This window comes from Melospiza melodia, chromosome 6 (genome assembly GCF_035770615.1).
Source record: "Melospiza melodia melodia isolate bMelMel2 chromosome 6, bMelMel2.pri, whole genome shotgun sequence".
Lineage (NCBI taxonomy): Eukaryota > Metazoa > Chordata > Aves > Passeriformes > Passerellidae > Melospiza > Melospiza melodia.
This window is the reverse complement of record NC_086199.1, coordinates 72,711,030-72,727,871: the sequence shown is the minus strand read 5'-3', so window position 1 is coordinate 72,727,871 and position 16,842 is coordinate 72,711,030. Positions and strand designations below refer to the sequence as shown.

General features: G+C 38.6%; 1 protein-coding gene across 3 annotated transcripts in view; it reads left to right on the top strand.

Annotated features, from left to right (window-relative positions):
• The first annotated feature begins 295 nt into the window (after positions 1-295).
• Positions 296-16,842, top strand: part of ZNF106 (zinc finger protein 106) — a 41,143-nt gene continuing 24,596 nt past the window's right edge. For 2 of the 3 annotated variants that reach the window (XM_063159104.1, XM_063159103.1), the window contains exons 1-4: positions 296-356; positions 9,130-9,215; positions 10,520-10,581; positions 14,688-14,885. In XM_063159104.1, coding sequence (XP_063015174.1) covers positions 9,162-9,215; positions 10,520-10,581; positions 14,688-14,885 — 314 coding nt within the window. In that variant the 5' untranslated portion in view covers positions 296-356; positions 9,130-9,161. The remainder of the gene's footprint in view (positions 357-9,129; positions 9,216-10,519; positions 10,582-14,687; positions 14,886-16,842) is intronic. The other variant, XM_063159102.1, reaches the window with a different exon arrangement.

Genomic DNA, 16,842 nt, shown 5'->3' with positions numbered 1-16,842 from the left:
AACGTCCATTATCATTATCTGTTGGTAAATGCTCCCAGCTGGCCGGTGCTGGTGCCCTCGCCACGAAGTTCGTTCGCCTGTCGGCTGCCCACGATCGTCCCGCCGCCGCCAGGACTGCATTTCCCGGCAGCCCCCGCAGGCACGCAGGCGTGCCGTCCAGCGTGCAGCGCGGCCGCCCTCCCGCCGGCCCATTGGTGGGCTGCGCTGTGCCCCCGCCAAACCGCGCGCGCTCTTGCGGGGTGGGCCCGGTGCGGGCGCCGTGCGGGCGGCCGGACCCGGGGCGGTGCTGGCCGGGCCTCCTCGGTCCCACGGGGGAATGGGCTGCCGGGCCGCTGGCCTGGGCAGGGGTGCGATCCGTGAGTACCGGGGCTCTACGGAGCAGAGGGCTTGGGGAGAGCGGCGGCGGCCGGGGGCGATGGGGGCTGCTCCGGCTCTGGCGGAGTGGGCGGCCTGTGGAGGGCAGCAGGGCGAGCCCGGCCGAGGGGTCTGCGGCTGCGGGCTCCTCGCCTCGGGGCGGGCATGCGCCTTGCTTTGCCTTGCGAGCATCCCCGATTGCTGTAGGGATCCCTGCACTTTGATGCCCTGCTGGAGGAGAGCTTAGGGTGCAGGACTCTCTGTCCCAGGTGTACAGCTGCCCTGCTGCCTCTTCGTGCTTGCCAGGAGTGTTTCCGGGGATGAAGTGTAACTGAGTGCAGAGTTGCTTAGTTGCCTTCCTCATAAGTCAATATCTAAAAATGTGTTGTAGTGAAAGCATGCATGAGTTTAGTGATAAATATCTGCTAACTTAAAAGGAGTGGGACTGACAGCGTGAGACGAGTCATAATAGTGTCATGAAATATGAGGTATTTGAAAGCAATCATTCATCATTGCACACAGGGTAGTTGAAATCCAAACTTATATTAAGAACTGCTCGGGGGTGCATGTGAATGTCAATTCGTAAAAGTTTACGAAACATTGGATACAAGTAGCACTGATGAAGCATTAAAGTTCCTGCTTCAGTATACTTTGTTGTTGGAGGTTTGGTAACAATCTTCTCATGCAAGTATAAACCTTTTCACCTTCCCTTCTGCACCTGAGGAAGTGCAGCTTTAAAGAACAGATAGGTTTTGAGGTGGTGCGTCCTGAGAGAGAAGATAATTGAGAATTTGTGGACTTTGTTTTCAACATGAGTTTCCAAGCTTGCATGTCCTATATCTCTGTTGCTTATTGCTGTTCTTCAGGTATTTGCTACTTCTTTCAGTTAAACCTCAATTACTGTATTTAGCAAATTGGCTGTTTTGCTGAACTGACAGATCCTAGCCTAAAAAAAAAAAAAAAAACCCAAACACTTAAGCGTTCCAAAAATTTGATTAACAGCTTTGCAGAAGTTTAGAAGCTTATTCCCATTAGTACTGCAGTGTTTAGGATTACAACTGCAGGCTCTAAGGACCAACGCAATGTATCTCTGTAACTTTTTACATTGGAAAATAGATTTCTATCCTGAAGTCTGGTTATGGTTTTTTTTTTTTTTTTTTTTTTTTTTTTTTTTTTTTTTTTTAAGTCCTTGCTTGACTTCAGCTGAACTGGCAGTAAAAGGCAGCTGCACTTGCACTACTTTGTGTGTTCCACTAATGACTGATTTTTGTATGTAAAGTTAGCTAAAGAGGTGCTACACTCTGGCATTTTCTGTTGATTTTACCCAAAGTATGTCTGCATTTTATCTAAGTCTGTTTGGTCACTGTGACCAAGCTTCATGTAGCTTCTATTCCCTAGGCTCAAAAATGTCACATATTTGAACTAAAGACCTTAATTCTTGCAGGATTGTGAATCCAGTACAGGGCAACAGCAGTCACTGTCCTCTACATGCCTACCTAAATTGTGTACAGAGATACAACTTGAAGTATCTAGGTAAAATGAAAGTGTTTTTCTATCCATGTTCTTTTTACCTTATCTTGTAAAGAAAAAAAATTGTAAGATATCCAGAATAAAGTTTAATTTTTTTCAGAATAAAATTTAAATTGTTAAAACTCTTTTTAACATCTGGTAATCATCTTTTGTGAACTCTGCCACCAGATGGTGTCATAAGATTTGAGGTGTTATCTGACTCAAGCTAATTCTAGCAAAGTAAGTGGATACTATATCTTACAAATAGCTTGTTTTGTTTTTATAAAACTGTGTTTTATATTTGTAATGTAAGGTTTCTGAGTTTCTTTCATCAAGTCCTAGACTATTTTACATTTGAATCCTATTGTGGTAGAGCTGCTTGTGTTCAGCCCTGGGACAAACTACAGAGATATGACAATTTAGGCAGAGCCCTGTATTTCTATTACCTGGTCATTAATTACTACTATCTTAATGTTTGAGATCCTTAACTTGATTTTTTCTTGGTATGAAAGCTCTTTATATTGAATAGTGACTTGAGTATCTTGGTTTGAATGCTTCAAATCACCCTCCAGTGATTCTTCATACTCTGTAATGACACTATAAATAGAAGAAGCCCAATTACTTGCTGAATGCTCTCCCTGTTTGTTCTCTTGTGTCTATACAGATCTTTCTTAGGGAGTCTGAGTTATTTTGACAAGGTCAGGTACCTGTTTCTGTGGAACTGCAATAGATAGGATGTATAGAGTAATCTGTTTTGGTGTGGCTTTTGAGTCCTTGTCCTTAACTTTTCAGTGAAAGAGATGGCATATGAATACCTGGGAAGGATACAATGAGATTAAATAACCTAGGAAGGGGGGAAAAAAGATACAACTTAATGTTACAGAAATAAGTGTAAAATTAAGTGTTGGATATTTCTGTCATTCTTATAAGGGTCTGTAAAGTGAAGACCCTTTATAAAGTGACTCAAAGTCACCAGAATAAGCTGATGTGAATTCTTTTGAGAGTCACAGTAATATTTAAATTTTTAGATATTTAAACCGAAAATTTAATTGAGTTGTTTTGCCCACATCTTGTGGATCGCTATGTTGCTTTTTAGTAAGACTTAGTCATTATCAATTGTGTTTGAGGCTGGAACAGTAGTAGGGATGCACAGACAACTCCCTTCTCCTAAGGGTGCTAATAGGGGTGATAGCCAAAGTACTGCCTCCGGTTTTGAACAATCCTTTTAGAGTGCTTTGGGCAGCTTGGAAAGAAAAATGGCTATTTTAATAAGCCCAAGAAATGTGATGTTTGAGGAAAACATCTGAAGAAAACAAAACTTGCATATGCCTTAAACCAAGTAGGGAGTATGGGAGAAAACAGAAGCTTTCCAGCTTGTGGAATTTCCAGGTATGTGGATTTTAGGTGTTCTAAGTGACAGCCTACAGTAATAATGCTGAACAGTTCTTCATTCCAGTTTGGAAAGAATATATTCCTGAATCTTCAGGTGTGTGAAAAGCTCTCATGAATAAGAAAGAAATAAGGCATTTAGTTTCACTAGAGAGAAATGATCACCTTGATTTACAGCAAGGAAAACTTACTTTGTATATTAAGAGATTATTACCATTGCTTATGTATAGCAGTTGGAAAGATGCAATTTGGTTGTGGGTTAAAGTGTATATGTTCTTCTGGTCTGTGCCCTGTTCTTAGACTTACATGAAATAAAAACAGAAGTCAGTGAAAACTCTGTGTTCCTGCCAGGTGTTCTGTGCCTGTGCTGGTCTGTTTAAGATATTTCTCTGTGGTGTCGTTATCTCCAGCAGACTTTCCCTGTATGTTGTAAAAATCCCAGTCATACTTATGAGATAGCACTCTGTTTCTGCTAGATGTTTTCTAGGCCAGATAGTGAAGTAAATTTTATTGCTTTAAACAGGAGCTTAAAGAACTTTGATCTGTGAAATAACTTTTCTTTCCTGGCTTAATGTCAAAACAGTTAAGCACTTGTCTGCCCAATTATACCATTTGCTGTCTAGTGGTGCTGCTTCAGTGCTCAGGGGTCCAGACTACCCTTAGATTGTCACATGGATAAAATTAAATCTGGAAAGCAGGGAGAAATTTACCTTAAAAGCTTTACTTCTGGTATAAGTATTTGAACTTCTGGAGTGTAATATAGTTTTCTCCTTTGCCCTGTAAAAATAAGAAACCAACTACAAAGTAGTTAGTGGCTGACAGTGTGCTGGGGGAGAACCATGCTGTTAGTCATGACTTAACTTTAGTAAGTCCTTAAGTTTTTGTTTGTTACCTGTGTTAGGATGCACAGATCAACATCTCAGAAGGAAAGTTAGTGCCTCACATGTGTGCCCAGAAGGAGAATTAAGGTAATTAATAGAAGTTATTGTCTAGCGGGGATGTGTGGTAAATTCAGATGCTTGAGGGGCAATGAATCTTGGAAGAGAAGACAGTCTGTGAATGATATTGCTTTATTCCATGTAAATTCTGTAAATTGGAGCACAGGGCTCAGTATTATTATTACTATTCTACAGTTCAGCTGGTGTGTGTGCAGCTGGTTGCTGCAGGACAGAAGTCACTGAAGGCACTAGGAATGACATCTCTGCAAGGAGCTGAGCATGTGCTGAGCATGTTGCTGCAGAACATTCTGCACAGTGAATTTGTAGCCTCCTGTTCTTCTCAAGTGTTGAGTTTCCATTGCTCTCTGCAGGGGCATGCAGCCCTTAGGCAGGCCTTTAGACAGGCCAGCGCTGCTGATCTCTTTGAAGCCTCCTGAGGATTTTTAGGCAGCTGGAATGCCGGGCTGCACACCCCACTCCGTGGCACTTGTGGCTTTATATAGTCAGAGTGTTCAGCCACTAATCTGTAGCAGATTTAATCTTGATGTACATTTTTAATGTATGTTATCCGGTAAGGTTGAATAACTGTGGACAAATGGGTGTTGTACCAGGAAGTAGTCTAATGCCTAATTTTCTTTGTAGACTATTTTTATTTGTGAGAAGGGCTCTCTAAAGTCTCAGTAGCAGGCTTTCTTAATTTAATTAAAGCTCTGTGGTATTTCTAAGCTCTATACAGGTGCAGACTATTGGCAAGTTGTGTTTACATCACCGAGTTGTAAAGCACATCCCTTCCTTTTAAAACAAACAAATAATAAATGACCCATTGAACAGTTACATTCCCTCAAAATAGAAAGTTGTTGTAATTTCTCCTTTGTTTCAAAGGCTTTGCATTCTGCTCTTAACGTCTTCTTCTGTAACATGTAACGTTCTTTTTATATGATGGTGGGGTTTTTTTGGCAAAACCTTATCTTTGCTTGCAGTTCGCTCATTTTTTAGAGTAGCTCATCTTCCTGCTCAAGTCCCACAAAAAGTAATTTTCTATGTTATACAGCAAGCTGAGGATTTCAAAAGCACAAGGTGTTAAAGCTGATAAAAGCTTGAAGGTTGTTGAAGTTTAAAGTATGTGGATTTTTTTTCAAGAATTCAAATGCACCTGCATTTATCTAGAGAGGGCTCTGTTTCTGAAGTTTCTTCATGAAGAATGGAAGTTTTGAGATTGAACAGACCAGTATATGATGAGATGAAATGCAGTGTCTACATGGCTCAAAAGCTGTCTGATTCTTGCTGATTTTACATAGTGACTGAGGAAATGCCTTTGATTTATTATGTTACTCAAAATACTTCATAGCAGTTCTTTTACAGTAAAATTGAAGTACTTAATTAAAATGAACCCCAGTGTTTATGGGTTTAGCAGCATTTGGGAGAAAGCTAAGGATGATGGGAAGTGGTTTATATCTATGTAAGACAGTAAGTCAAGAGGTGATCTGGAAATAGAATGTGTGTCTGTGTTCTCCCAGTCCCTGTAACATCTACTGAGTCTCTTTATTTCTGAGTCCATGCCACTGAGAAAGTTTCCCTTTTCATAGTGACATCCAATAGTATTTGAATTCTATCAGTATTTTTAGTACTCTGTCATAAGTAATGCCCAGCTGATTGGGCAGTTTGCCGAAAACTCTTCCTGTAATCGTGTATAGTTACTATATGTTTTAATTAGCCAAAACAGGTGTAATGTTAGCTCTGCTGGTGAAAGCTTTTTAATGTTCCGTGCTAACTGGCCTGCTTCTCCTGATCTAAGTCCTGTGCTGCTTTAAGCCCAGTGCAGAACAAATTCTGTAAATACTTGGGTGATCTTGAGCACATGTAGGGTATTACTCCGCTGAACTACAAAGTAGTGCCAACAAAGAATGTTGGGGGTGTACAGAATATTTTAATGCAAAAGGAAGTGTCTGAAATTGGTGCAAGGATTAGCAGCCTCACTTTCCATGAGTACTTCCATATTAATTGCATGAAACCAGCTGTACTATGTTGGATAGGCATCTAAACATTTGTCACTTGTGTATGATCATTAATAATTCCTTTAGATCTGTTGTAGCTGCACAGATCTGTGTATAAACAGTAGATTGATGATGTGCTACTGCGCTCACCTAATAACTCACTAGAGAATCAGGAGTCTGCAATATCTCATTTTCTGTCTCTACTTGTATTAGCTTAAACTTTCCTTAACTGCTGTCTCAGTTGAAATAGGTTTTAAAACAAGTTATGATCTTTATAAATGCTTTCAAAATAATTTGTTGTGAAAGATAGTGTTTCTGAATCCTGACCTTCCATGAAGGCAGGTACTTTTGCATGGACATTGCTGATACCATATGAATTTATATGCAGGCTGGTACAAAGTTTTGGATAATCTTAAACCTTTGTTGGGGCTTATGTGTCAAAACAAACAGCTGCTACTAATGGTTCAAATATATTAGGTGCCCATGTGATCAAGCTAGAAAATGCATATTTAAACACTATCAGGTATCTCAGGGAGATCAAGAATGGTGGTTAGGGGACACAAGATGACTGAATCTCCTGTTGTGTTTTAAATGTGTTTGTTTTAGTATGATGATGTGGATTTTTTTAGTGAGAAAACTGTTTCTCTCTTGTCTAATGGTGGAAGTGCTACTGCAGCTCTCAGTTTCCTCCCCTTTAACCCCGACAGATGCTGGTACCTTGTGTGTAAATGGACATAGAAATCTGTAAGGAAAGAGTTACTTGTCAAAGAACTACGTTTTGGACTTTAAGGGATCGTGCTTTTACTTGCTCATTTTTGTTTTCAGTTGGACAGAAGCACTGAATATCAGAGCTGCTTTAACTCTAAGTAATCTGGATTTGGTAAAAATCCTGTTCCTGCCCTTTGTTCACAGCTCCTAGTCAGTACCAGATTTAGAGATTTTGATGCCGCTGGTAAGGTTGATGTTGAATAACTAGAATTATTAGTAGTTTTGCTGACGATACCAAATTGGGAATGAGTGTAGATCAATTAGAGGGGTGTAGGATTCTTCAGAGAGACTTGGAAAGGCTGGACATATGGACAGAATCAAACGGGATGAGCTTCAATAAGTCCAAGTGCCGAGTATTGCACTTCGGCCATAATAATCCCCTGTACCGATACAAGCTGGGGATGGAGTGGCTGGATAGTGCCCAGGTGGAAAGGGACCTGGGGGTGCTGGTTGACAGTCGATTGAATATGAGCCAGCAGTGTGCCCAGGTAGCCAAGAGGGCCAATGCCATCCTGGCCAGTATCAGAAATGGAGTGGCCAGCAGGAGCAGGGAGGTCATTCTTCCCCTGTACTCGGCACTGGTGAGGCCTCACTTAGAGTATTGCATCCAGTTCTGGGCCCCTCACTTTAGGAGGGACATCGAGTTACTTGAGCGTGTCCAGAGGAGAGCAACGAGACTAATAAAGGGCTTGGAACACAAGCCATATGAAGAGCGACTGAGGGAGCTGGGGTTGTTCAGCCTGGAGAAAAGGAGACTCAGGGGCGACCTCATCGCTCTCTACAACTTCCTGAAGGGTGGCTGTAGTGAGCTGGGGGTCGGCCTCTTTCTCCGGGCGACAACGGATAGAACAAGAGGACACAGTCTCAAGTTGCGTCAAGGTAGATGTAAGTTAGAAGTAAGAAGAAAATACTTCACAGAAAGAGTGGTCAGAAACTGGAATCATTTACCCAGTGAGGTGGTGGAGGCATCATCCCTTGAAGAATTTAAAAAAAGACTGGATGTGGCACTTGCTGCCATGATCTAGTTGAACAGTTAGAACATCGGCTGGACTAGATGATCTTATAGGTCTCTTCCAGTCTTGAAATTCTGTGATTCTGTGATTCTGTGATTCTGTGAATTAACTTTATAGGGTCAGTTGTGAAGTAGAGTTCTTGGAGAAGGTTCTTGCAGGTTAATTTTGATGCTATTAGCCAAGTTAGCTCTGAAGTTGCCTAATGTAAGATAGCAAAACTTGAAAAGATTTGTATTTTTCTATGCAGATAGAAAAATGCTGAGTATTGAAAAATACATTTGTTTTAAATTTAGGGCGAGGAACTGCCTCTGCCAAATCAATAAAAAATGACAGTAATGCTCAATCATTGTGCATTTTAGTGTATTTTAAGAGAAAGAAAAGTGCAAAGGTTGTACCCTGTTATTTAAACAGACATATCTGTTTTTGCATTATAACCTAGACTCTAATTTCAGTGCACTCCTTATGAGTTAAACATTATGATAAAATACATATGACATCTTATGACCTGCTGCTGCTTTTTTTGCATATATGCAAGTCTTCAGTAGATTAGTGTTAAAATGCTGTCTAAATTGAGTATTTAAGTACATGGATATGTGCATTTCTTGCAAAGGCTAATGAGACAAATACTGAATTTAAATTACTTCAGGTTTTATTTTATGGTGAGTAAATGGATCAATAAAACTTGAAAACTAGTGGTCTTTGATATCATAAATGGCCTCTGTTTCATTTTCCTAGGGCCTTAAATATGTTCCTTGAGTGGCCCTGTGCACTAAAATAAAGATCTGAGTTTGCCCTGCTTGGTTTTCCTAATTCCTTATCTCCCTGTCATCATCCTAGTTGAAAAGTGTTTTGTTAATCTGATTTGAGTAGCTAAGAGGATTTGTACAGATCTCTGACTGTTGAATGAGTACCATGTCTTGGATGACCAGGACCAAAATGATAGAAAGGGAAAGCTACTTTTTATGATAGATGTTTTAGATGACTGTTCAAACTACCTTATGTTTTTTTTGAAGAGTATTGACTATTCATGAGAGGCATGTATTCTCTTCAGCTCAGCACAATAGTTTTCATGAACAGTAACTTTGCTTACTTTATTTACTAAGATAGATTAATGAAACAAGTAATCCTGAATGTTGGTTATTTTTAAATTGTTTTTATTTGCAGGTATGGGATAAGATATTTCCAGAGTAATAAGCATGGTTCAGCAACGAAAATGTGCATTATGTCACATTGTGTACAACTCAAAAAAGGTAAATAATTATTGCTTGACATGCATCAGTAGATATTAATATGAAATGTGAATGAGAAAGGGCAATATATTCCTGGTAAAGGGAAATTGCACTTTGCACAAATTTAAAATGAAAGCCTAAGTCTATCTCAAATCAAAGAATATATTTCTGTGTGCTTTGGAGTATCTTTCTTGAAGTGAGCTGTGCAGTATGCCTGATTCTGAATGTTAAAAATAGTGAGGTCTTTGAGATTTTTTATATTATTTTATAAAGGTACTAAAGTGAAAAGCACTCACACATATTTGACTTAAATTGTGATATGGGAAGAATACTGTAATACACGATTTTATAGATTCCTTTTGGAAGGTCTGTGCTTCCATATGGAAGAACCAAATGGAATTGTGTTTTCCACATAACACAGCATGTGTTTTCATTAGTGTGTCAGTTTGGTGTCCATCTTCTGTGTGCTGTGTATTTATGCAAAATCTGCATTGAATCTGGGAGTTTCTTAATGGACCTTCATGTACTTTTTAGCTACATGGCATGTGGAGATGTGCCATATGTTTTAACTCACACAACTCTTCAAGTTGGAAGATGTTCCTTTCCCTTTGCAGATAGGATTTCAAGGTCTAGAGAGGATTGTGATTAGTATCTGGTCTTTGAAGATTTCTGAACACTTTGGCTCAAACACCAAAGGAAAGTTAAATCATCTGGACTGCTTCCTTTTGCTGAGTGATGAATATCTTTTCTCTTCTGGCAACTCCCTTTCAAAAGTAAATAATTATAACAGTACTGTAGTTCATAGATCAGGGTTGCTGTAAACAACAAACTGACATGGACATCTCAGTTTCTGAAGTGTCTAGCCAAGTAAGATAGCATATGATGGTGAATTTACAGCTGTCTTACAATAGAATTGCAGAGAAACTGCTCAGATTGCACAGGGAAACTGTTTTAAGTACTGTGATTCTGAAGAATGGTATTAATGAGACTTTTAATTAACCTGATTTTCAACAGTGTTTTGTCAAAAATCAGTCTAATAAACTTTGCTACATAGACTGTTATTTGATTTTCTTGTGAAATTCTGCTTCCATTGTGTTGAATTTTAATGACCCGTGTGTTCTTCTTGGGAAAGGTAACATAACTTCCTGCAGGTGTGCCTACTTGTGCTTTCATAGTCACAGAAACAGGAATGGCCACTACTACAGCCCTGCAGAAGTAGAGTACACCCTTGTGCAAGGCAGGAGAATTCACAAAAATGAGCTTTTCAGATATGATACAGCATTTTGTTTTGTTTTGACCAATTTTTTTTTTTCTACATGTTGAAGGAGATGGAAGAACACAAGAGAAGCATGCTTCACCACAGAGAACTGGAAAACCTGAAGGGAAGGTATGAGAGCCATCTTCCATCATTCCTCCCTGTGCCATTTTGTATGTCACTTTTTGGAAGGACTCCTGACCTATTTCCCATACAAGCTGAATTGCACAATTTATTTTTACACTTCACATTAGTAGCGTGCCTTGTCATACAGCTGGCAATGAACATTTTTTCATGATGTCAGAAACCCAGGAGGCAAACAATGATGTGGAAGAAAGCTCACCTGCATTGCTTTGACTGCAGTGAAATAAAGTTACTTCATTCTTGGCAGTTTCATGTTTGTGGAGGGTATTTTTCAAGCACTAGATTTCTGCCTTTTACAGAATAATCAGAAATTAGAATTATGAACAGTGGTACTTTTATTTTAAAGTTTTTTGGGGATTTTGGTAAGTTTTCAATAATGTAAAAACAATTGTTGATCTTTTAAAGCACAGTCTCTTGATTAGGAGATCTAACCATGCTGGCTGGTGTTTCCTTTAAGGTTTCCTTGTTTTATTTGAAACATTTGGAAAGTAGAAGGGGGGAATTAAGGGTATTCAAACGTGATCCTAATAATAGGGAGTTAGGTTCCAACCAGCCTACACTTTAAAGTGATTTCAGGTGTATGGATTTTGAGGTAGCCACAGAGATCACATACTATCAAACACTTGAATATTTAATCTACAAATTAATTTTTAATTATCTTGCAGCAGAAACTGTAACAAAATACAAATCTGTTTTCAACGCCTCTTAAAGAACTAAAAGTAACTGTCTTTCCACTCTTTGAGGTGTGGGGGATTCATTTTGTGCAGACATCTATCTCATACCCAAGGAAAAAAACCAGAATGCTCTCTGCCCTAGAAACTGGCTGTTGGCTTCTGGTCAGCTAACTTGCTGAGCACTTCTGTTCTGGAATGTTGTCTTCTGACAGTGATTCTGAAATTTCACTTATTTTGACATCTTATTTTGGGCCTTCTACTTTTTTTTTTTGTTTTTTTTTAGTTTAGTTATGGCTCTGTAACACTAATTTCTAGAAGTTATATATTGTGTCTGCAGTGGCTTGCAAATGATTGGACAATTTTTGGTTTTCCACTTCATAGGACTGATATTAAGTTAAATTTCTTTCATCATCATTACACTTTTTATTACTAATGTAACTATCTGTCTTCATTACTCTTTCAGAAGAATGCACGGAAGATGCTTGTTCTCAAAATAATGAACTTAATTTTTCACTGTGCAACAGCAGCCTTGTTCTCTCTCTTGTGCCCCTTCTTCCATTTCAATTTAATTAGAAGGTTTTTAGGAGTCTTTTACAGCCATGTACTTCAAGAAGAAAATGTGAAGCACAAGCAGCAGCCTCATGAGTGTGGCTGAATTGTGTAACAGATGATAGTACCATTAAAGTATGTGGAGTATCAACATCTTACTACCTTGAAACTTAGTATCTGACTAGAAGTCACTTTTCAGACTTTCTGTGTGCAAGAGGTAAAGGAAATGCACACATTGATTCATCCTTTTTTTTTTTCCATTTAAAGTTAGCTTAGTTATCTCAAGGGCTAGAATAATTTTCTGGAATGTTTTAAGACTCTTCTCCTTTCCTTGAAGTCTTATTCTGTGTGATGTATAAGGAGAATTGGATGCCAAGTACAAAGCTGTAGCATATTTGGGTTTTGCTTGTTTTTAGTTGAAAGTGAAATAGTGCTCTTGTTACATGGGACATTGAGACTACAGTCTGAAGTATACATGCAGTAAATAAAGCTCTTGAGTGCTTTCATACCGAGAGTACTTTTGTTGCATTTACCTCAAACTTCTTTTGGCCACCTTGTTTAACAGCTAAGATTGTGAGGTATTCCTGTATGGCAGGGGCATGTGTAGGCATGATCAGTGTGTGCCACAGACTGTGCTAGTTCTGGATAGCTTTAATGGGTGTAAGAAAAGTATAGAACTGAAGGAAATATAAATTCCCCTAAGGGTAGCTATCTGAGCTCCTAGCCGGTTTATCTTCAATTAAAGCAGTTGTTCATAAAGAAAACAAAGTGTTGTGTTTTTCTTTAGGCTCATATAGATTAACAGCAGGTCAAAGAAGTCTTGCCTTTTCAGACTGTCAGTTGGTACAAGAACCACAGCTTTGTAATTAGTAACTTGCAAGTTAGAAGTGATAGAAACAAGTTCTTTGTCCTCAGTCCAGCTGTTAACTCACTGGCTTTGTTCAAAATAAATAAAACTTTGCATTTAGTTAATCAGTCTATAAATGAGGATGGTAAAAGTTTTATGCAATAATTGAAACATGGATCTTATGAAGGATGTGGATTGTTCTTTAAAACCTAATTACTACCACATTAGAACCACTGGGGTGTGCTTCTCATTGAGAGTCCGTATGGGTGAAGTGGAACGTTATGTAAAAAGAACATCTTTTACAGTGAGAAGCCAACTTTCTATTTGCAGCTTGCCTTGTGTGATGACCTAAGTTAAAAATAAGTCTTATTAGCTATGCACAGCTGTGCCATTTATTTGTGTGAACAGGATTTTTCTAACGACATTAGTAAAATCCCCTGGTTTGGTTATCTTTATTGCATTAAGATAGCCCAAAGTGCAATATATAGGATATGGGCTTTGAATATTTATTAGCCAATGTGAAACGTATGAAATTAAGTACACTTAGTTCTCGAAAACACAGGGTAAATTTGGAAGCTACTGACATCATAAATGAAATTGATCTTAATGTTTAATCTGAAATTAATTAGGCTGCAACATACAGAATAATTAAACCAAAAAAATTCTCATTTTCAATACTTAGGCTGTTTAAAATAAAGCTGTCTCTAGGTGTGTCTGAATTACTGCAGTGGTTAAATATCTGAAGTATGTTAGTAGGGAAAACCACGGATATCCAGGATAAATAAAACATAGCTGCTGACACTTGATTAACCACTCTGATGAGGACATTGCCTTAATACCTTGAGTGAATGCACATCTTTTGATTTTTCTCTTTTTTTTTTTTAACCGTTCACTAAAAACAAGGATTTGTGTTTGTCATTTTCTTTTATGGATTCCATTTTCTTGACACTAGTCATGAACTGTGTGTTGTATTATGATGCTTCTGTTCTAAGACCTTTGTGTCAGGTGCTCAGTGGGGACATACATATCTGCTTTTATGAATTAACTGGCAGAATTGAAAGAAGCACTGTGGAGGCAGTCAGTGAATCCTGTCTTGGTCCTGCCGTGTTATTTGCACTGGACTATGCTTTAAATAATTTTTATCTGTGTGGTTTTATTTTTAATCTGGTGAACATAGTTTCCTTTTTAGGAAGTTAATAATGTACTTCTTTAACACTGAATTATTGGAAGGCATTGTCGGAAGAACAAATGTTGTGGTTTTAAAAATCTGAATTTCTTAAAAAGAAAAAAAAAAAAAAGTTCAAGTCTTGCAGTCTTAATCCAGTAATATGAGTAAAGCCATTTGTCTGATACAGCTGTCAACTTTCTCCAGCTGAAATGATTTCTATGTTTTTTGAGACAAGTCCTCTAAAGTAGAAAGCAGACCTCATGCACACTTGAACCAAATAAAGTACAGGAAACTGAAGACACCCTCCCATCACTCACTGTGCTGTGGAGTCTTTGGATTCCAGGCAGCAGTCTCAGCTGTCCCAGTTTAGGTTATGTTGTATCAGGATTGGCTGTATCCATGTGCTGCCTCCTCCCTTTTCTAAATTTCACTGGGGGAAGGCTCAAGGCAAGGATTAAATGTAGAAGCTGTCACCAGGCTTCCCCAGTGCAGTTGGCAGCATGGATGGGTTTCAGAGCTCCTGCTAGCTCTGGAAGCCTTTCATTCTGCCTCCTCGCTCACTATGTTTCCTCTGAATAGATTTTGAGTACAACAATTCAAGAAGAATTCCTCCTCCCACTTAATGTAGCTTTATTACCAAGTCTTTTACCTCTTGATTGTTGGAAAAAAATCTTGTAAAAACTGACCATCATAAAACAAAACCTTGAAAGAAAAAGCCAGAGAATTCAAATAAGTATACTGAGCAAAGCCTAGTTGCCTTGAACTCAGACACATTCAGAGGAAACAAAGTAAGACCAGAACTACCTGCCATGCCAGTTGGCAGAGTTGAAAGCCCACCCTCTGCCTCTCTTCCTAGGGATAGCAGCCACGAATGCCGGGTGTGCAGGGTGACGCTGGTGGGTTTGTCAGCATATGCCAAGCACATCTCCAGTCAGCTGCACAAAGACAACGTTAATGCCCATGACAGAAAAGAGGAAGAGAAAGAAGTGGCAGAAGAGGATGACCTTGACAAAGAACTCATTCAACTAATCAAGCAAAAGAAGGAACGGAACCGGTGAGTTTTCCTTTCTCCGCTTAGATCATAGAATTGCTTTTAACACATGCATGCACTCCTGAGGCTTAGGTGCTCACAAAATGTAAATTTCCTGTAGCCAGCATACTTGTGAGAGCAATCCAAGAGACCTGTGTGGATATCATAGTTTCAACATGTAAATGTGACTCTGCTGAATGTTTTTGTCGTGTTCCTCTACTACTAGTGTGGAAATACAATCATTCTCTATTATGGGTAAAAACACTCTTGAGTTTTGAGAACCCTAATGTTTTTATTTTAATATTTGATACCTTTTTAACTGAAGGCTTAATAAATGGACAGTAGTGCTAATACTGTTTACGGTCGAAGTTGCCTGTAGGAACCTGGCCTTTAAGAAACTGCTGCTGAACATGTTTTTTTTATAAAACCAATTGGATTATTCTGTAAATGTCAAGTGAAATCCCCTAGTCCTTGAATGAAATTTCTTACCTGTTGTATCTTGCTGCTTACCATTAGCTAAACATAGTTCCAGTGGCACTCTATGAAATAGAGGGCTGCAGAAGGTAACAAATATTGCCTTTTATTTTACATGAAAATCTGCACATGTGCATTGCTTGTGTGATGTTCCAGTTGGGAATATATTATTTGAATAGATTTATGGCATGGTGATGGTACTAAAGGGGCATATAATTCTTAAAAGAAGCTCTTGTGTTCTGTGGCTAGAAATTTAAATTAGTGTTTCCAGATGTTAAAATCTGTGACGACTGTTAGGTAGGTTTTGGCGTCACTCTGTTGTACTAGTGTGTCTCTGCACTGCACAATGGTAATGTTTTCATACTGGTTAATGTAGGTAGCAAAATTGTTACTTTTCCTTTTTGTTTTATGGAAAAGGAGTAATACTATCAGTGCAGTGTTGTTCTGAGGCAACTAAAACTGTAGAAAATCTCTGTCTGCTGGGTGCTGGTTTGGAGAGGCAGAAAACCAGAAGGTTTAAGTTACTAATTCAGCAAAATTATTTCCATTAGATCACGATCTAGTTCATCACAATCAGCTCTTAGAAATGACTATATCACTTAGATATTGTTGTTTTGAATTCTCATTTTAGAGCTCAGATTATTTTGCACATTAGACTGTTTTCCATTAGACAGTAGCTATTAGCGAATCTTTTAGCAGAACTGGAATGTATCAAAAACATAAAGGGTGATACAATATGAATGTTCAGTTTACTCAAATCAATTGTTTTTGAGTAGTAGTGTGAAAATTTACTGTCTTTCTTGTCCAGGGATTTAGAATGGATGTATTTTTGTGATCAGTTCCTGGAAAAAACTTTTAATGAAAACTCCTCATGTGGTGGGATAGATTGCTGACCCTGGGAATAGCTGTAGCTGTTAAGGGAGCATTTATCTTTAAATGTACATGTGATAGTTTGCCACGTGTCTGTGATAAGTTGCCAAGCACAAGTGCTATCCAAAGGGCAGTCGATAGTGCTGCTGGGAGGCTCATACAGACTCAGGATTGCATGCTGTGGACTGTTCCAGTCTCTTGATTAAAAGAAGACAAATTACTTTCGTATCTGAGGTGCATCTTCTGTGGATATTTTACATCTGTGTTTTAACTTAGCCTTTATAAATGGAGCTGTCATGTCATTTGTTCCCTCCAGTAAGGATAATAATGGAGTTTTCAGCCTAACTTTCCTCTGTTTTCTATCAGTTCACTCTAGTTCCACCAGCAGAATAGTCTTCAGAAAAAATAATCTCACTAATGAGTTTTCTGTCTACTAAGATAGATCAAATTACAAAGATTCTATAACATTAAGAAACTTTATTAGTTTCTTATTAGTCCAATAGTAAATATAAAGGAATATTATCTTTCAAGTTAGAGAAAAGTATTTGAGAATCAGTCTATTGACCTGTCCCTATGCCAAATCTTTTGTTCATGTGAGAGAAATTTTGAAATTATCACGTGTAAGTAAAGGTACAAT